Source organism: Ornithodoros turicata, chromosome 2 (genome assembly GCF_037126465.1).
Source record: "Ornithodoros turicata isolate Travis chromosome 2, ASM3712646v1, whole genome shotgun sequence".
Taxonomy (NCBI): Eukaryota; Metazoa; Arthropoda; class Arachnida; order Ixodida; family Argasidae; genus Ornithodoros; species Ornithodoros turicata.
The window spans coordinates 61,332,684-61,354,155 of NC_088202.1; the positions used below are offsets into that span (position 1 = coordinate 61,332,684).

The 21,472-nt window shown below is 49.0% G+C and overlaps 1 protein-coding gene and 1 long non-coding RNA gene across 2 annotated transcripts in view; one reads left to right on the forward strand and one right to left on the reverse strand.

Moving 5' to 3' along the window:
- The window catches only part of LOC135385482 (neprilysin-1-like), a 191,083-nt gene that overhangs the window by 70,006 nt on the left and 99,605 nt on the right, over positions 1-21,472 (forward strand). The window contains exons 5-7 of the mRNA XM_064614821.1: positions 4,942-5,148; positions 16,705-16,821; positions 18,040-18,135. Of these exons, the coding sequence (XP_064470891.1) occupies positions 4,942-5,148; positions 16,705-16,821; positions 18,040-18,135 (420 nt within the window). The remainder of the gene's footprint in view (positions 1-4,941; positions 5,149-16,704; positions 16,822-18,039; positions 18,136-21,472) is intronic.
- On the reverse strand, positions 17,297-20,042 carry LOC135385484 (uncharacterized). Its single transcript, XR_010420433.1, has 4 exons — positions 19,973-20,042; positions 17,683-17,825; positions 17,484-17,560; positions 17,297-17,344 (listed from the first exon to the last, which is right to left on the reverse strand). It is a non-coding gene; the product is annotated as an uncharacterized LOC135385484 (long non-coding RNA).

Sequence of the window (21,472 nt, forward strand, 5' to 3'; positions counted from 1 at the left end):
AAAAAGAGAGAGGGTTTCCCCACCCCATAGATTGACAACAGATTCTTTGCTTTTAGGGTGTATAGAGGGAGAGAGTGACCCTACCGGTCTCGAGTCTGGTTGTAAGCATAGCTGCGCTGCGTGTTTGGATACCTCTGTGAAGGTAATGTTTATAGTGGTCGCGTAGGATGGAAATTCTATATTGATAGGTCGCAAGGTTGATTTTATGATAGTTCAAAAGATATATTATTTCCATTTCAATTTGTAATGTTTGATAGTTTGTTTCGCTATTATTTTCCTGTGTGTTGTTTACATGTTGGCAGATGCATCGTCCAAAGCGTTTCTCTGCTATTCATCCGTGCATGTTTATCGTTCTGATAGATTGTTTTTTCAGTTATGTTCTTTTGTGTGCCTCTTGTTTATGTGATGGGTTTTGGTTCTCTATTGGCTGATGATTGTGTTTCTCTCTGCATCCGTGCATGTTTCTCGTTTTGTTAGATCCTTTTTCAATTTGTTGTTTACACGTTGGCTAGATGCGCCGTTTAGAGTGTTTCTCTGCTATTCATCCGTGCATGTTTATCGTTTTAATAGATTGTTTTTTCAATTATTTTCTTTTGTGTACCTTTTGTTTATGTGATGGGTTTCGGTTCTCTATTAGCTGATGATTGTATTTCTAATTATTTCATTGTATGTACCTATTGTTTACGTGTGGATGGTGTGCCGTTCAGTGTGTTTCTCTGCTATTCATCCGTGCATGTTTCTCGTTTTGTTGGATTGTTTTTCAATTATTTTCTTTTGTGTACCTCTTGTTTGCTTTAGTGCATTTCTTTGGTTCCCTATTAGCTGTTGATGGTATTTCTCATTATTTCATTGCATGTACCTATTGTTTACGTGCGGATGGTGTGCCGTTCAAAATGTTTCTCTGCTGTTCATCCGTGCATGTTTATCGTTTTGATAGATTGTTTTTCAGTTGTTTTCCTGCATGTGTCTGTTGTTTACACGTTGGCAGATGCACCGTTGAGAGTGTTTCTCCGCTATTCATCCGTGCATGTTTCTCGTTTTGATAGATTGTTTTTCAATTATTAATCCTTTGTGTACCTCTTGGTTACGTGATGGGTTTTGGTTATCTATTAGCTGTTGATCGTTTTGTTTCTCATTATTTCTGTATGTCTATGCTGTTTACTTAATAATGAAATGATTAATTGTGTAATATTTGAATAATCACCTTATCCTCCCTATTGCGCTCGAAAATGTTCATAACATCACAAAACGGGTGTACGCCTCCCGTCTACAGCCGTCGTACAGCTGGTTGTTGGCTAGGAGCGTGGTATGCGGTGAAGTTCATTTTTTAATATATTTTCTGTGTTGGATTCATAAAACAAAGTAAGGTTTGTAGTGTCTCCTAGAATGAAAATTGTATGGGGTTTGACTAGATTAAGTCACGAGGATGATTTTATGACAGTTGAAATGATAGATTATTCTCCTCCTCTGTTGTTTTGATTAAGAATATCTTCTTAATCAAATGTTAAATGTAGTGTTATAGATTTTATTTCCTCTTGTGTTCTTGTCATTCGTGTCCCATGGTCTTCCAGGTTCTCTGCTGTCCACAATTAACTACATCTGTCGGCACTTGTAATTAAAGCTCCACTATGGTGGTCACGTATAATAATGTTAGACTTTTTATAATAAAACTTTAAATTTTGATTGTAACCATATTGATTAAAATTATCTTCTTTGATTAAATGTGTCATAATGGAATATTAGCTGTTGTGCATGAAGTTACGTACAGGCGTCGCCACCCTTAACCGTAGCGCGGGATCGCGTGGCCTACTTGCATGCCAGCGCCGCCTTGTGTCGATGATGGGGCGTGCTGGGGTGGAGACTTTGGGGCCCTGGTACGTGCGCGCCCCCTCTCGACGGAGACTCTGCAAGCACGCACGTATCACCTATTCAGTTACCTACTCTGTGGGCGCAAGTTGCGCGAATCCCTTCCCCAAGGCGCACTCCGGTAACGAAATGACGCTTGGTCGCGCGGCACTGAGATAACATGCCACTGTAAAGGGAATATTTTTTTGGGGGGCTGAGAGAAGCTCAGAGAAAGAAACAATGCACCTCAATTATGTGACAAGGGGTCTTTTCGGTAACTAATGTTGATGCTGACGAAGAATTATAATTGCACATATTATCCTAGAAAATGATTTATTGAAATCCCTTTTTCCCCCCCATTTCTTTTCAAGTTTTTGTCTCTCAAAAGCGGGTCGGTCCACCCGAGCTTTCTTTAACAATCTTCATTCTCTCAGGGAGGCTGTCGTAGAGGGAACTCACGAGCGTTGGGTGTGCCCTCAGGCGCTCCCATTCTTCGTGGATGGCATCCCATAGCTGGTCCCCTTGGACGATGCTCAGCCCTGGGCGCCTGGACAGTTCAGCTTTCATCGTTCCCCAAACGTTCTCAATAATATTGAGATCAGGGCTACGGCTTGGCCACTCAAGCTGCATGATGGCATGCTCATCCAGGACCTCGCGGGTGGCAACAGCGGTGTGAACGGAGGCACCATCCTGTTGAAACCAGAAGACGCCGTCAGGAAAGGGCCCTTCCAGGACGTAGGGAATCATGACATTCTCTAAAATATCGCAGTATCTTGCTGCCGTTAGTGTTCCCTCGATCCGGTGAAGTGGCCCCAGACCTGCATAACTGACCGCGCCCCAGACGTTGACGCTCGTTCGTCCGCTGGCGCGGACGTCCCACACGTAGCGCTCGCAGTATCTGAAACGACGCATCACACTGTTGACAAAAAAGAAAGAAAGGAAAATATGCGGGTAAACGCAAGGCGGATATGGCTTACCGGAAACAGTCTGGGCGCCAGACTCTCCTCGACTGGTCCCACCGCGTACAAAAGCTAGATTCGTCGCTGAAGACGACGTGTCGCCAGTCCAGGGCTGTCCAGTCCTCGTGCGCAGTTGCGAAGTATAGACGCTGTTGCCGGTGTTCGGCATCGAGCGCCGGTTTCTGAACTGCTACACGACTCTTGAGGCCTGCCGCATGGAGTCGCCTTCGCACTGTGGTCTCACTTGCAGTGATCTCCAGCTCGTCTCGGACTTCGCGGGCTGTAAGGAATGGGTCGTCGACAATCGCAGCAATAATCCAATTGTCCTCCAGCTGGGTTGTTGCGCGGGCAGAGCTACCACGGGGAGCATCCGCGACCCGGTCCTCATCCCGAAAGGCTCTGACGATCCTGTTAACTGTCGCGACCCGACAGCGCATAACTGAAGAAATTTGTCGCTGGGACATACCTCCCCTCGCCATTTCTATTATGGCAATTCGCTGACCTTCTGTAAGTCTGGCAGGCATCGCGCAATATCAGTGCAGAACAGTGACAGATGGGCTGTGAACATGTCCATTTATTTGCCGTTTGTTTCATTTCTATTGGTTGCTGGAGCTATTTCCATATCTGGCACATATTTCAGCGATAAGAAAATCAGTATGCCAGTAAAATATCAGTGTGGGTGACCCTACAGTGTTTGCATACGCCCCAAAATTAATTCATAATATTGTGCCCCTCAAACATGAACTTCCGCGAACCAGTAGTAGATAAAGCATGGTAGATAACGCACACGCGCGATCTGTTGTGCGAGAGCGTTCGGTGACACAACACAGCAGGTGACCCATCCTGCTGCGCCGATTCCCCGAGAACATCCCGTCGAGAGGGGGCGCTCCCGTAATATGGTCCTACAGTCTCAACTCCAGCATCGACGCAAGGTGGCACTGGCATGCAAGCAGGCCACGCGCTCCTGCGCTACGGTTAAGGGTGGCGACGCCTGTACATCTGTCAGAACTTTGTAATTAAAACTCCACTAGGATGCTCACGTATAATAATGTTTGACTTGTTATAATAAAACTTTTTTAGTTTTGATTGTAATCGTATCGATTAAAAATATCCTCTTTGATTAAAATGTGCTACTCCTTCTGCTTAATTCAAAACTTGCGTGATTGTCACTAATATAAAATTGTGATACCCCTTCAATTCTATTGCATCAGATTTTTGGTTTTTCAAGTTTCATCAAGTTTTTCTCCTTTACACAGAGTCATAACATAATTCCTGACACTAATGACTGTAATAAATATATTTTCACTTGTACTTTTGTGTATGGCTATCCTTTGCATGTAAACTGCCTACTGCACACCTGTTGTAGCGGTAAAAAAATTGCGATTGAAGTCGACACAGATTGGAAAATGATTAAAGAAGCCGGCCCAGGATGAAAAATGTGAGAGGGTAGCCGAGCACGCAGTCCTCCCCCCGCCGATAAGCGCGCGGACAACCACCCGCACACGCGCCGCGCGGAGAAAACTACGCGAACGACGGTGTCGCTGCCCTGGTGGCCATGTCGTAGTTTCTCAACCCCTACATGCTACTGAATCCCACAGAGGCTGAAGGCTGATGCATTCCGTTAAGATGCTAGAACAGGAGACTTTATTTTGAGGTTCTTTAGCTGTGTGCTGTTTAGCTATGCGCTTAGAGTAGCCTTGTTCTCCGTTAAGTAGGACCTAGACCTCCCCGTGATCTTACTGCCACCACCATCACCACCATGAGCTCACGTAAGGGCGAAAAATGCACGAGGGATAGCCCAGAACAAATAACGTGAGCGGCGCTTCATATACTGACATGTATGAATATATCGCATGTACATGCTGTACACATGTATATATCTTGTCATGTGCTGCATCTGCGTCTGCAACACGAATATACTCATAGACGTCAATGAACTGAAGCAACACTCGTAATCTCATCATTCACAACGCTTGCCTAGCGACGGACACCCCTGTAACACGAGTGGGATAGTCGAAATAATCTATCCCTTTATTTCTAACAAGCGCCGCAGGGTATCTCTCTCCTTGCTCAGCAGTACGAAGCTGCGTGTAAATTCACTCTGGAGCAGTACAAGTCTGTGCTTAACGTTTTGCAGGTGAAAATGCCAAACCTGGGTATAGCTAAGGAGATCTTGTTGGATTGGTCAGCGGAACGCAGAAAGGCAGCGCTAGATGCGTACAAGGAATACATCGACAAGTCAATTCTATTCATGACATCAAGGAACCGTACTGGCAGGAAGACATCACTGTCCTGCAAGGATATCAGTGAAAACATCGTGCAATTTGAAACAAAACTGGCACAGGTATGACAGCGAGTAACGTTCTGAATGTTTGGCTGCACTGAATACAACGCTATAGGCTGTACTATCTTATTTGGGCTTCACGTATGCTGATCATATGTTTGAATGCACCGCATGCGTAGAGCTTCTAAGAATGCTTTGTACGCGGCGGATTTCGAGGCTTTATTATTAGGCATATATAACAAGAACTTATATCTATGTAGCAATGGCGGGGTAACATGCTTTCAGTAAAGTTCACCGAGCTTTTTTTTATTTCGCGGCGCCGCCGACAGGAGATTTCAGTCTAGCGTGTGCGTGCGTTCCTTTGCCCATTTCGCTCGGCTGTTGCCTGAGTGGAGCACTTGGCTCTAGTTGAGCGAAACCGGACAGTGAAATCTGCTGCAACTACTGTTGCTAGCCTGCCGGTCATGTGTTGCCGGTTGTGTGTCGCTTGAAGGCGTTTCATGGAGAAGATTAGGTAAAATTCCGCGATCCCATCGAATGAACTTGGAACGGGCTCAACTGCGCTCTGGTAACAGCTTGATTTTAAATAATTTCTCTAAAACACTTTTAGGGCCCGAGTGTTCGTGCCTCGTCACCTGCTTGGAGAGATTTCTTTATCGCGCCGCTGGTTCAATAGGGAGGGATATTTAGAAGGATTGAACTAATTAGAAGAGATTTAGCAGATTGGAAGGCCCTTACGATACAGATTTCGAAAACATGATCAGCCAAGCACCTGATCCTTCTGAAGTAGCTGACGTCAAGACGTTGATCATGGATTTGACAGCTTCCTTATCGTAAAGTTTTCGAATGGCGCTTTCGATGTGCCAAATCTCCCTAATGTGTGCTTATTTATGATTCCGTGTTAGCGTCACGAAGCAACTGTGGCTATGAGCGGTGTACAGACTTGGGCAGAGGGAGAGAAGACAGCAGGAAGGAGTTCGCAATTCGGAGTTCGCGGAGGGCGCAATTATAGAGTTCATGAGCCGCAATTGCTTCGGGAGTTGCAGGCGCGGTGGCCAAAAATGAGGAACGTCAGCCGTGTGAGGTCGATAATGCCAGGAAGCGGCGTACGACAAAGCGTGCCGCCATTACACTGGGCCAGATTTTCAGGAATGTGCGCCAACCATTACATGGGTCATATTTCTCTCCGCGTCGGTAGCCCGAACCTGTCGTTCGTGCTACCGACGAACACACGGGCACACGAACCTGTCGTTTGGGAGCGGGCGCACGTGGTATGTGACGCAACATAACGCTAGCGATGCGATGACAATTTGGCATTCTGTGAGCTCCAAACGCGTCGCCCCTATGCGACGGTGTCGCTCCCGGGAATGACAGCCTCACCCCTTTCGTTAAGCGAAGCGAGAGCTGTCAAGATGGCTGCAAGTTACTTCTCGTGACTCCTATCAGCACCGCCACGGTTGGCGCCGGTGTTTAGACCGCGCGACAATGCGTTTGTATCAAATGAGACGTCTTTTGGGAAGCTGCTTCACAGCGGAGGCTACACCTCAGTATCACCCATGTACAGATTATCAGCATACACAAAGGTCTGCTTAAAGCTTACATTTCTCCACTTGTCAACTGTCCTGACAGTTCCTTCGCTGGAATTTAATATCGCGACTAATTCTATCCACTCCTTTTGCCTGTCTAATTGCGTGTAGGACGGCAACAAAATGCCCGCGAATAAATTGCGGTGCTCGATCATGAACTGCAACACCATTTCATATCAGTCGTGTGTGGGGACAGAAGCGCGGAGCTTTTTCTACATTGTCAACATGTCGTCGTCGTCTGCTTTCAATACAAGCGACATTCCACGTGATTCTCCGTCTGCGCGCAATTGGCTGAAAGCGCAGCGTCTCGTTCCCAGACGTCTTAGCTCTGCAGCCAGGTCTAACGTTAAAATCCAGGCGGGTTGGTGACCCATACTAAAAGCAATAAAAACCCCCGAGGGGATAACGAAAGGTACAAAGGACGAGACAGTGCTGTGTTTGTCTCGTCCTTTGTCCATTTCGTTGTCCTCTCGCACTGGTGGTTTTTATTGCTTTTAGCAGGTCTAATGACAGTCAATCGAAAGAAACGCACTATCGTAAGTCACAATGCGAATACCAAAACTGGCAGGTATCGCTTCCGGTAGCTATAATCACTCCCTACGAATACTCCTCTGTCGACACTGTCGGTAGCGCTCGACAGCTGCTCGGAATAGGGCCCCAGGGACTTGAACAACAAGTGAACGCTTTTACAGGTGATACCCCTGTTTCTGCACAAGGCCCATGGCAACCTTTTGGGGGTATACGTCAAAATAAAGTGATCGAAATCTCCTTTGCAAAATAAACTGTTGGAAACAAATATTTCGTGGTCCCTCGACTGCAAATAGACTGCCTAAAATGTATAATCGCACGCGTGGAAATGCTAAGAGCCAATATTGAAAAAAAAAAACCTAAACTGCCTAAAATGTACAACCGCACGCGGGGAAATGCCAAGAGCCAATTTAGACTAACCTGCAGAAAAAGTGCAAACACCGAGCTTGGACTATCCTGATGATAAACTAACTAAGATGCTGTTCAGACGTGTTCACCCTGCTAAGTCTAACGTCCGCTAAAATGTTGCTTTCATTCGCTAAAACGACTTAGACAAACATCGAAAACTCGTGAAGCGGAGAGGTTAAATAGTTATATCGGATCCTTAAGCAATTCATATCATCTTACGAAGTAATCGAGCATTTTCGTTGTTTCGAGGCCGTGAATTTCAAGTTCGGGAATTTCGCAACCGGGAACATCGAGACCCTCCCACCTAGGGTCGAGTTTGCCGTTGGCTCGCACACAAACGATGTGCGGTTGCAGCGAAGGAAGCGCCATTTGTTGCTGACATTTCGTGCGCGTTTGGCAGTGCGACAAAGAGTATTGTGATATTTTTTTTTCTCTTTGCGCTGTAGATGCGCTTCTATTTCACCCTCTCCCATGTTCTCTCTGTCATATGTATTACTCTAAATTTTCGTCGTCTTCCCTCCCCCTCCTCTCCCTCTCACACACTCCTCTCACACACTCTGCCGGCATTTTTCATTTGACCATGTGACTGGCAACCCTAGCTGCCAGTCACTGGAGAACACTGTGTGGGAATAGGTCTGCAAAAATCATGGTTGATCCGTTGGTGGATCCAATGAAAATCCGTTTGCGCTAAAACTTGGAAAAACCGTTTGGGAACTCCGGGCTATGTAAACCCGACGCCTATCTCTCCAGAGTGTTTTTGTGTTTTTGGACAGCCCCTTCACAACGGTACACAACCCTTCACTCGACCCTAGACAACGCTAACGCAAGAGAGCATCCGCAGCCAAAGGAGGCTTTCGGGCTTCCTCTGATTCAGCTTGGCGGCGCCGTCTCGCAGCCTCAGCCTTCTTTCGCCGCCGCTCCTTCGCACAGCTTTCATAACCCATGGCGCGCCAACGCAGACACGTCTGAACCTGTCGACCACCACAGCTGCACTGCCGTCGCGCCCTCTACTTCTCTCCATCGCTCTCCACTCATGCGCGCCGCGCCGTGGCTACAGGCAGACCACGCCGCGATTCCTTCGTAGCGAGGACTGTAATGCTAACGCATTAAAATGACATACCTAAGTGGATCTGTAGTCGTCGGCCAAGACGGATCTTGACGACTCTTCCAACAGGGAACCTGCAGACATCAGAAAATATTTCATTGCTTACATATTTGGATGTCACTATAGGAAGAACGTAGTTGAGACCGCATTAATTTTTTCAATCGAACGGAAAGGAAATAGTGGGCTAAAACATTAAGGAACATGGGCTCACATTTTTCGTGACTCATCGAATCAATCAGCAATGCAAACAGACACCCGACGGGGTCGGGTCTGGCTACACTCCAGTGATCAAAAGACTACACGAATACGTTATTGCGTTAATGGGCTATACGCTCAATACGTGTACCACTCTCATACACAATGGCCCCATTACAATGAGGCGTTGAGCACGTCACTGCTAGCCTAATGTGAGGATTTTGCACAACGTTGCGATTCCCCCTCAGGGTAATGGCTATGCAGCAGGTTTTCGGGGATCTGGACCTTTTTTGAAGAAGACGGGAATGGCGATGACCCAGGAGAAGCGTAGGTTTCAGGATGACATAACCGAATAGAATGTTACGATCGGCTTTCGTGCAGCCTGGTTTTGTCCCTTCGTACCGTGCTCGTGGGTCCAGGAGAGTCACGGGGATGACGATCATAACAACAGTCAATTACGTTCAGAGCAAAGCGTGAGGTCGAGAGCCGACAGTGCAAACATAGGCTGTATACGTGTATGACAGGTGCATCCTATGTACAAGATGTAGCCGGCATACTGCCGTCATTGTGCAACTCGATGCGTATGACATCTTGAAGAAAGCATAATCGAAACCATATTAAGCGTCTGTCATGATGTAATTATAAAGATTAATTGATTGATAGACAAATAAAAATATGGAGGTGTGAGGCCCGACAGAGGCGGGACAGCCTACTCCTGAACACGGGAATAAAAAATATAAAGTAAATTGATTGACACGTAATTCATGGTTTCACCATTAAAAACGATAAAACATCATGCAGAGGAATGAAAAAAGGTCTGTACGAGGAACAAAGCATTTACTGACAAACACGTTTTATTCCAGAACAAGTTGTCTTGTCTATGTAGTTTTACGTTGAGAGGCAACTTTGATGCCCATCCTCCAGGTAGCAATACGAAACAAAAAGATAGTTCGCAACTTTACGCCGCGAGACATTTATACGTATAAGCGACTCCATAGTAATCGGTTTGTGGCTTAATTTTGCCCACCTAGGAATTCTTTGGCTTAAACGGGACACCGTATTTAATGTTTCTCGCAGAAGACAATGTGTCTATGCAACTTGTGCCCTGCCACCACGTTGCTGGCGTACTCGGTCGGGTTCGATCAGGCTACATTGGGATCAATAAGCGAACATGCTATTAACTGATTCACCGAGGCCACTGAAACCTGAAGACTCGATAAAAAAATTCTGTCATATCTTGTATAGACTAACATCCAATCTCTTCCCATCTATTGCCTTGTGCAAGGTGCCTTAAGGATTCATTCGTCTGCACTATCCGCTGCCCGATCATGGCACATGAATACAGTCGTGCGTCGTTAATATGGTCACTTTCGTCCCCGACCAAAATCGTCCATAAAGCGAATCGTCCATATTATCGAATACCAAGGAGATCACAAAAACAATGATGAAGTTTTGTTGAAGAATTCCCGAATTAGTGCCTGCTTGCAAATATACTTGGTTGCACATCGATTTAAAAACGTCGGCAACACGTAGAGGCTGCTACTCATCACCATTGTCCTGAAAGAATTTAAGAGTCGTTTGTAGTCCCGCTTGAGCTACAGCAGATGTGACCTCTGGCTTGGCGTTGCTCAAGTCGTCGACGCCAGAGCCTGACAACATACCTTTACAACTGTACCGCCTCTGTTCTCGTAAGCTGCCGAGCGACTGCACTATGTTTTATGTTAGTCGGCTACCACGACAGTGAAGGTCTGTGCCGGACACGCAGGTACCAACCCAGAAGTTGAGCGCAGGAGGCGTGCTGAACGTAAGGGTGGACGTTCTGGTCAACTGCAGTTTTTTTTTCTGTTTTGCTCGTCCAGCTAAGGTTTGGAGAGTGGCACGTAGCTTAAAAGAAGCCCCTCCTGTGAAGAGCCCTCTCCGAGCTTTGTCCTTGCCTTTGTCCAAGCCAGAAAAATAGGTGGCCCAGGACTTTTGCTGGATTATAGCCAGAAGTTCTGAGGCATCAAACAGTGGAAGGTTCAGTGAATCTGCATCGCACAAGCAAACTGCGATTACGCAATGTTCTCTTGTGGCTGATCCTGCTATGGAAGCGCAGTTTGTAGCAGCCCACATCGCCATCGTTAAGCCGCGGCCTGCACGCTGCACGTTTTTCCACTTTCGTTTTTGGTGGCAACCGCCACTGGAATAAACCCTCAGTTCTTTCCCGCAAATTGTGGTGTGAACACCTTGTTTACTTCACTCCACAATTTCTGGTGACCCGGAGAAGAACACCGCTGCTATGAACCCTGCTGGCGACCAGCAACACCCTCCGCCTGGCGCAACCGCCCCCGCTGCTGCTGCGATGCCTCCCCTGTCCCACGTCGCTGTTCGATTGCCGCCATTTTGGCATCGAGGACCCCACGTCTGGTTCCAGCAGGTCGAAGCCCAGTTCCTGCTCGCTGGAATTACTTCCCAACTCACCAAGTACCGGCACATCGTCTCTTCCCTACCACCAGAGATAGCCATGGACGTTGCCGACTTAATAGCAAGCCCTCCACCTCAGGCGCCCTACGACCAGTTGCGCACTGCTGTTCTCCAGCGGACTATGATATCAGAGCGGAAGCGCCTGCAGCAGCTCTTGAATGCCGAAGAACTCGGTGACCGACGACCTTCGCAGCTACTTCGCGCCATGCAGGCTCTCCTGGCGGATCGCTCAGCCTCTTTCGACGAAGCACTGCTTCACGAGCTATTTTTGCAACGGCTACCCCCAACCGTACAGATGGTTCTCACTACAGCCGCCAGCTTGCCACTTTGTGACTTGGCCGGCCTTGCCGACAAGGTCATGGAGGTCGCTTCCCCTGCAGCAAGCATAAGCGCCGTCGGCCATAACCACCCTACTTCTTCTTCAGGCCTTCTGCAGCAGGGCACGGTGCCGCCGCTTTCACCTGCCGCCTTTGCGAGTACGAGCGACATGGCCGCCGTGAGAGCGGATATCCAACGCCTCTCCGAGACTGTCGCTGCCCTGCGCTACCCCGATAGCCGTCGCCGGTCTCCCAGAAGATCCAGCCGCTCCCGTCGTTTCCGCCACTCTCCGCGAAGACAAGACGGCCGAAGCCAGTCTCCGTTCGACGACTCCAACCCACCACCTTGTTGGTACCATGAGCGCTTCGGCGACGCCGCTCAGCGATGTACGCGCCCTTGCGGCTGGCCGGGAAACTCACCCGGGAACCGTTGATGGCGGCCGGCGTTTCCCCTCCTCAAGCTGCAAGTCGCCTATTCTTCGTTGTCGACCGTTCCACCAAAACTAGGTTCCTTGTCGACACCGGGGCCGCTGTTAGCATCTTGCCCGCATCCCTTAATGAGCGGCGTCGTGAGCCGCTGTTTCACTTGATGGCCGTTAATAACACTACCATACCTGTCTACAAAGAACAGCTCCTCAACGTTAACCTCGGTTTACGAAGAGTCTTCCCCTGGGTGTTTCTCGTCGCTAGCGTCTCACAGCCGATACTCGGCGCGGATTTTCTTCATCACTTCGGCCTTTCTGTGAACGTTTCCCGCCGCCTTCTCGTCGATGACAACACCCACCTTCACGTCCACGCCATATCTGCCGCACAACCTTGTCGCGACCTCTGCGGAACATCCCTTCCAGCCGTTCCTGCTCCCTATGCTGCACTTCTCCGCGAGTACCGATCGCTCACGCAGTCTCCGGACTGGACGAAGCCCGTGAGCCACGAGGTTGTGCACCACATAGTGACGAACGGCCCACCAGTGTTCTCTCGACCACGCCCCTTGGCACCTGAGAAAATGAAGATTGCCAGGGCCGAGTTTCAGCACATGCTGGAGATCGGCATCGCTCGCCCTTCTTCCGCCAACTGGTCCTCGGCTCTCCATATGGTCCCCCAAAAGACCGGGGACTGGAGGCCTTGCGGTGACTATCGCGCCCTAAACCTAGTTACCATTCCTGACCGCTATCCCCTCCCGCGTCTTCAAGACTTCACCGGCAACCTCCACGGCATGAGAACCTTTTCGAAAATTGACCTTACGAGGGCCTACCATCAGATACCCGTCGCCGCCGAAGACGTGCCGAAAACGGCCATTACCACCCCGTTCGGCCTCTTCGAATTCGTCCGCATGCCGTTCGGCCTTCGGAACGCCGCCCAAACATTTCAAAGGTTCATAGACACCGTTACCAGAGGCCTGCCGTTCGTCTTCGCGTACATAGACGATATCCTTGTTGCCAGTCGAGACCCTGCCGAGCACATCGAACACCTCCGGCTCCTTTTCTCACGGCTTGCTGCACACGGGATCATCGTCAACGTCGCGAAGTGCGAGTTCGGAGTACCATCTCTAGAGTTCCTCGGTCACACTGTCTCTGCCGAGGGCATATCTCCGCTTCCGCAGAAGATCGCCGCCATCCTCGATTTTCCTCAACCTCAGTCCGTGCGCCAGCTCCGGCGTTTCTTAGGACTCGTCAACTTTTATCGGCGATTCGTCCCACACTGTGCCCACAAGCTGCGCCCCCTCGAAGAAATGCTGTCCCAAGACCACGTTTCCCGCGGTCGCAAGAGCCGCAAGCGGAAGTCCCGGGACACTTCCTTTCCGCTCTCTTGGACCGACGCTGCTTCTGACGCCTTCACGTCCATCAAGTCGCTGCTGTCATCGGTAACCCTTCTGGCCCATCCCACGCCCGATGCAGCCACCGCGCTTATGGTCGACGCCTCCGCAACAGCTGTCGGCGCCGTGCTGCAGCAGCACGTCGGAACAGGCTGGCGACCTCTTGCTTTCTTCTCAAAGGCCCTGAAGCCCGCGGAGACGCGGTATAGCACTTTCGGCAGGGAGCTCTTAGCCGCTTACCTCGCAGTCAAGCACTTCCGGTACTTCCTGGAAGGCCGGGATTTCACCATTCTAACTGATCATAAGCCGTTGACATACGCCCTGCGATCGGCCAGCAGCCGCTATTCTCCTCGTGAGACGCGCCACCTCGCTTTTCTAGCCGAATTTACCTCTCGCATTGAGCACGTCTCCGGATCGGAAAATGGTCCAGCAGACGCCCTGAGTCGCGTAGCCACCGTCCAGACGCTATCATCCGAAGCTCTAGCCCGCGCCCAGCACAATGACTCCGAGCTTGAGGCCCTGCGTAGCTCGACAACATCTCTGCGTCTTGACGACTTTCCCGTTCCCGGCACAGACCTTCTACTCTCCTGTGACACCAGCACCACTCCACCTCATCCTTACGTGCCACCCGACTTCCGCCGCGCAGTTTTCGACTCACTACATGGCCTATCGCACCCAGGAGCGCGCCCAACACAGCGACTGATTGCTACCCGCTTTGTATGGCCGAAGATGCGCGCAGATATCCGATCTTGGGTAGCCGCCTGTTCCGCGTGTCAAAGGTCAAAGATCACGCGGCACACGTCTGCACCACTGGGACGTTTTCTGCCCCCGGACTCCCGCTTCGAACATGTCCACATTGATATAGTCGGGCCCCTCCCCATCTCTGCTGGACATCGATACCTCCTAACTGCCGTCGATCGTTTTACCAGATGGCCAGAAGCGGCCCCCATGTCCGACGCCACCGCCGCCACTGTCGCCTCGACCTTCCTTTCGACCTGGGTTGCCCGTTTCGGAGCCCCAGCTGTCGTCACCACGGACCGTGGCGCCCAGTTCGAAGCGAGGCTTTTTGCCGCTTTCCTCCAACTCCTGGGCACGCGACGGATTCGCACCACATCCTACCATCCGGCCTCTAACGGTATGGTAGAACGCCTGCATCGCCAGTTAAAGGGTGCCATCATGGCCCACGAGGACACCGCCCACTGGCCATCTGTCTTGCCCGTCGTCCTCCGCGGCATCCGCGCATCCGTCAAGGCCGACCTCGGCTGCAGCGCGGCCGAACTGGTGTACGGCACTACCCTCAGGCTCCCGGCTGACTTCTCTGACGTAACAGAGGTCTCCACTCCCCCCGGAACTTACGTCGACACGCTTCGTCGCGCTTTCGCAAACGTCCGTCCTGCCTCACCTCGTGTTCCCTCGCCCAGATCCTCCTTTGTCCCCCAGCAGCTGTCTTCTGCCTCGCATGTCTTCATGCGCCGTGACAGGGTCCGCCGCCCGCTTGAGCAACCTTACACCGGCCCTCACCCCGTTCTCCGGCGTTCGGACAAGTTTTTTACCATCTCGGTTGATGGCAAAACAGAAACCGTGAGCCTGGACAGACTCAAGCCAGCCTTTGTGGAGCCATCCGAGCCACCAGTAGCCCTCCCGCCTCCCTTCCCCACTCAGCCTTCTCTGAGCGCCACCAGACATGTCACTTGGGCTGACCGCTCCTCTCGGAGTCTGGGGGGGAGGCAGTGTAGCAGCCCACATCGCCATCGTTAAGCCGCGGCCTGCACGCTGCACGTTTTTCCACTTTCGTTTTTGGTGGCAACCGCCACTGGAATAAACCCTCAGTTCTTTCCCGCAAATTGTGGTGTGAACACCTTGTTTACTTCGCTCCACAAGTTCACGCTGGTGGAACTCACGATCGCTATAGCCCTTTCCCAGAAGGCGTCATGCCCTGGTCCTGACAAGGTCTCATATGCAGCTATCGAGAACCTTGATGACAGCTGCCTCCAGGCGCTTCTTGAAGTTTATAATAATTCTTGGAGACAAAGGCGAGTCCCCTCCCTGTGGGAAAATACACAAGTTGTCCCCACACTAAAGCTAGGAAAACACGCATCAGACTTGGCATCGTGTCGCGCGCCGTCCACCGCCGTCGACATACGAGCTCCATCATATTACCAAAAGAGGATAGACGATCTTACCTTACGGCGCTTGCATCAGCAAAGGCCACCCATCAATGGCGTCAAGACATCCCTGAAGGATCATTCCTCCATTCAGTAGATCCCACACTATCCTTCATAATGCCGTCTACCCTTCGTCGGACCCTTACGTCTATCGTCCGTCGACTTCGTTTGAACGTTGCATTCACCCCATACTTCCGTTATAAGCTGGGTTAGAGTAACATAATGCTATGCCCTTGCTGTAATACTCCAACTACCGTCCAGCACATTGGCATCGACTGTCAGCAGTATTCCACTGAGCGACGCGTCCTCAAGCATCAACTTTAAGCCACTGGAACACCCTCACTTGCCCTTCCTTAACTGCTTGGGCCTCCGGCCAACCCAGCGCGTCAGCTACGAGCTCTTCAAGCCCTCATCACCTTCTTAGCAGCAACAAGGCTCCTGTGTGAACTCTGAACATTCATCATCATTCACTATTTTCTCCCTCTCAAGCCATGGGATAGGGTGCCGCCTCAGCGGCGAGACATCCCACTACATCATCATTACTTATGTGTTGTTTTTGCTACACTATGTTTAACTTAGCACAACTCCTTGCACGAGGGTCAGTCCCACGTGGATGTGTTCGGAACAGTCATGATTGATACGGGATTTTCCAGGCCCTTCATGTCCACAGATAACCCCTTTTCCTATTATAGTTCTTGTGAACAGCTGTGAAGGAGAGGGAACAGCTCCCTACGCAACGGAACGTCCGACTTTCAAAAGTTCGTCTGTAGAAAGTGGGGAAAGGGTTGCACTCCATGCAGATACCGTACGTAAGAACGAGACAAAAATACATGGACTGCATATGGTTTGTACCGTGCTGGACCGTCCCTTGTCCGAAAAGCGAATTTCCGTGTTAACGAGACGAAAATGCATTGAAAAAGTTTGGTCCACAAAATCGTTCATACTTCGAGCTGTCCATGTTAACGGGGTTCTTATTAACAATGCACGACTGTATACTGCATAGCCTTCTTCTCTAGATGGAATGGAATAATTTCAGATATCTCCCCCCTTTTGGTTCGACGATACACCTATCGAAGATACGAACACCATCGATTACTCAGATTATGATACCCACTACGACGACAACAGTAGTACTGTCTTCCCACCAGAGGTGGTAAGTTGTTTATCTTTCAGCTAGGGGGGTGGGGGCGGGGGGCGTCGCACCGCAAACTGCATGCGTAGAGCTTTGTCACCAGACAAACTATTTTATTACGTATGATTCAATATAGAGCAGGAACAGCTGAAGGAGCTTCAGTGTAGCTCGCTATGCACTTTCACGAGAGTCAAGAAATTGGCTCTGTACCCTGTCCGCTGATGGCATCCTTTTTCTCAACAATTTTTTTAAGCAGCGAAGAAGCAGTGGACTGCCATAGAGATGCAGGTGCAAATAAATAAAGAAATGTAGATCGAACTGACTCGCATGAGGTTCATGATATATAGGGGATGAGCTTTCCTGGCTGTTCCCAGCCTCAGCTAAAATGGACTCTGATAATGCCAAACTTGGTAACGTGCGGGCCTGATATTTCTTTTGTGGGTCTGGTCCGCGTTTACCGCCTCTTTTAATGATACGGGGGAAGCAGGGCCGGGCGGAAATAGGGCGGCAAGTGTCAGTCTCCAGTAGAACAGCTATATCTAAACTGAAAAGAAGAAAGATTAAATCCAATATGCAAATACACATCAGATATAAAAAGCTTTACAAAAAAGTATTTCAGATCATGTTATTCCACGAGTCAGTATACAACTCGCAATCTTCGTGCGGCTGGATCCACAACTTACAAAAGCATGCAGGGCACGCTGCTGATTCTGGATCAAAGTTCTCGCAGAAAACATGATTGGCGAAAGCGTTCGCTTACCTAGAAATAGAATAGACAAAAAGAAAAAGATTATGCACAGTGGTTGGTCATAAAATATAGGACCTGTCAACCTGCAGTCATAGGCTATTCATTCCTGATATCTCCCTAAAAGTGAACCGCACCAGGAAACTCAGTCACTGTTTTCGAGCATGCAGGAGACCGCGGCCTGTTGCAAAACGGACTCCTGATACCCGATAAAATTTGCAGATGTTCTTGTGTAGATCTGTGCTTATAGGTTCCAAGAGATACAGCACATTTGAGAGTCCTGAAAGAAAATAGGATATATGCATGGGACATTGGGGGAAAATGCAACGCTCCATCGGCACTAGGCGGTACTAAATAGGATACTTTTTCTTGTCAGTTTTAAGTGCAATAGCTAATTAATGGTTAGTGCATAACATACGTAGCGAATGCTGCTTGGTACAGATGCTATCGAGCTTGTATTCCTCTGTGTAGTATGCTATTTGCTGGTGTTTCAGCCCGACACTGTGACAGACGTGCCTGATGTGGACATCACCAAGCCAAGGACGCTCGTGTCGAAAACCGTTGCTGATTTGAGTGGTTTGGCGCCAGGGGTAAGTATATACACGCAGAATATACAAAGGTTGACTGCAAACGATTTGTTCCGAATGGTGGCCGGTGTTTGACGTACATGCATTTTCCCCATGACCATTTCCAAAGTCACAGAGAGCAGAGCGTGTAGCCTATCCGTGGTCTTCCTTAACACTGTTCTGTCTCCCGAGGTTTATAGAACATGGCCACATTTTCCACTACCGACAGGACAAACAATTATGGGAACGGATAGTAAGTCTTCGCTGTGCAGTAATACTACAATGGCTGCCATATGACTTAGCAAATGCCTGCCATATAGGAGGTGTTAACTTGGCTGTGACGAGCGAAAAGCTACCCATAGAGCTACAGATAGAGGCTTTACAAGCAAATTTATGTCCCAGGGACCGTACGTTTGATGAGTACAAGGCAAAAAGTGGAAATGTCCGACCCCGTTAAGTCTTCACTTAAGCCCTGCAGCTACACGCTGCGTGCCCCAAATGTCGAGAAATGGACAACAATTTGCTTTCTTGAAGCCTCGAATCTATATGCATGTCACCTAAGGCTCTGAGACTGAAGTGCAGAACGCACAGACCGAATGGTTTGAACGATTTCGTTTGTATCATGGTTTTTGACAGCTCGTCCCAGCAAGGCCATGCATTAGGGCTTCAGGTAATTTGGAAGTGCCAAGTTGTATGTTGAGACCAAAGCAACTGTTAGGCTTGCAATTCCCAAACGTTTTCCATTGGGCAGTCTCTCGTATTAAAGTTTCCTACATCTTGCTTTCTGTTCCTGTTTCGGTTTCTGTTGTTGTATTGTTATTCTTGTTAAAGTTTCTGAAGTGTGTCTCGACGGAGCGCACATTCTATTGTCATAAATAATACCTTGCTGCGGGAGAGCAGCAAATAGTAAAGGGTAACGTTTTCGTTACACGACGCCACGTTAGAGTTTCTCGAAAGAAGGAATCACGCGGTGCGGAGTGGCATAATGAGGACGCGAGACGGACAAGTGCAATGCTGTCTAGTAAGAGGGCCAGGTAAAGGTTGGGGAGAACAAAATACCTTAGGAGGAGCAAAAGTACGTCTACATGAAAGGTCATGCAGCATTATGGGGCAACATATGCTGTGTAGCGTTACTCTGTTTGTTACTCAGAAATCAATGTATTGGACGTCGTGGATATTCGGCGTCGTTCCCATGCTCGTAACTGTACTGTGACTCATCGTGAACGCAATTTGTTCACACGTTTACTTAGCGTTTGTTACGTACATTTTGTGCATCGGGGTGGAGAGCTGCTATGTCATAAAGAGCAGCCAGCAGCATAAAGACTCACAACTGAACACAAGTGAATCATATAAATAGAGAGGACTATGCAACTCCTCAGGGAAACCGGAGCCAGCTTCGACGGAACTGGCAGGAGGTTCTTCTCCTTAGACCAAACTTCATATTTTCTAGCAAGGCCACACTGGGAGTGCAGCTTGGGACAAAAGTTTACATAACACCAGGGTGTCGCATCTCTCCATTGGGGCGACGACCTAGCGGCAAACACAAGCGGAACGTATTGAGAGATGGATAGAATAATCGGCCACCTCTTTATTATTCGATCTCTTCCTGATAGCTAGCAGGGGCGCTCCGAGGAAGAAATACGCCAGAGCCGTGTTCCGTAAACTTTCGTCCCAAGCTGTACCACCGATCACGATGGACATAGTTGATATTTATGCTGCTTGAAATATTCAGTTGATTTTTAGCTCATAGCTAAGTGTGATTAGCTAAACCGGCATACCGCTCAGAAAGTATAACAAAACCAGCACTTGAACTTAGCCTTCACCAAAGCTGTTTCTAAATATTTACGGCGGTACTACGTACAGCTTCGTCCAAACTTAACTTGAACACGGCGCCGGCCTGCGGAGCAAGAGGGACGACACGGCTCGACGACACGACGACGAGTGGCTCTAACTGGAATTATCGGGAGAGAGCGTTGAGGGCTGTCCTACTCGCATCACGGGGGTGCCCGTCTGAGAACTGGTGCTCCGCTTCGAACAGGGGCTTCCTTTTACGTGGATATTTGTTATCCGCACAGTGTTCCAGTCTGTTCTGGAGATTACTGCGGGTGATTGAAATCTTCGCCATCTGATAGTGATTGTCTGCGCCGTTAGCAACCTTGTCGTTGGTATGCGTCATATTGCTGTAGTGGCGTCACATTGATTGGAATTAAGCAATAGAATGAAAGCAATGGAATAATAATACACGTAAATGCATTATGCTGGAAAGGATATTGTTGCTTAAAGCACCGCATTCCGCGCTACGTTGTATCATATGTTCGCGATGGCCAGCCAGTTGACAGGCCTGTTCCATTCTCCCAGTGATTCCCCTTGTGTCGCAGTGTGCTAGCGAAGAAGCTAAACATGTTAAGTAAATAATATGGAGTAGCCGGCGCTTTTATGAGTGCTACCCTTTATTTATTTCTTCAAACAACAACAATGAGGATGAGCAGCTTGCTATAGGGGCGCGCGCCTGGAGTTTAGCGGAACGACGCCAGTGCCAATTTCTCCCCTGTCGACGGAAGGTGAAACTACCATCCCGTGTATACCGGAGTATGCTGCTGGGCGATTCCACGCGAAATGATTCAGCTGACCTGCTCGGCCCCCACAAAACGATCCCGAATTTTTACGAAAAATTTTTTAGCAGTCGCTAATAGTGCAAAACGACACACCACGAAACATTTCTTCCCAAATCTCAATGTGGCGGGTGCTAGACACGAGCAAAGTTCGCAGCACTGGCGAAAACCGTGCCTGACGTGAACGGCAGGTGCGGCTCATAAAAAGCACCAAGAACTGTGTGGTTTTCTTTTGCAGATAGAGGAAACTATGCTCTACACAGCATCTAAATCCCGGTTGCGTGCTGTAATCGGTGCAGGTATACAAAGGCCGGAAGTTTCGCAATTTTCCTCCTACTTCGCGATTTGTTTGTGGACAATCAAACCATTAAATTTTAATGAATATTTTTTTCCTGCCAAGGCCCCAAGGAATACTTCAACAGGAAAAATCGCCAGACACGTAACATTCATAACCATTGCAGGAAAAAAAGAGGAAGTATGCGATTTTTCCAAAATTCGCTACAATGGAGCGTAAAACACGCAATGAAGAGGTCGGAAGATACGCCTGAAACCAACGCAGTTTTATAGAACGAGCCTTCCATATAAAAAAATCTCGAGGGTGTTTTTTCGTATACAGGAGAAAATATTTTTTTTGTAGTAGAGGGTATTACGACCACAAAAAGAAAAGGAAAAGGCCAACAAACAAAGCTGTCACCAAACTTCATCCACACGGGCGACTTCCTGTCTTTCGTTCTGACAGTGAAAACCCC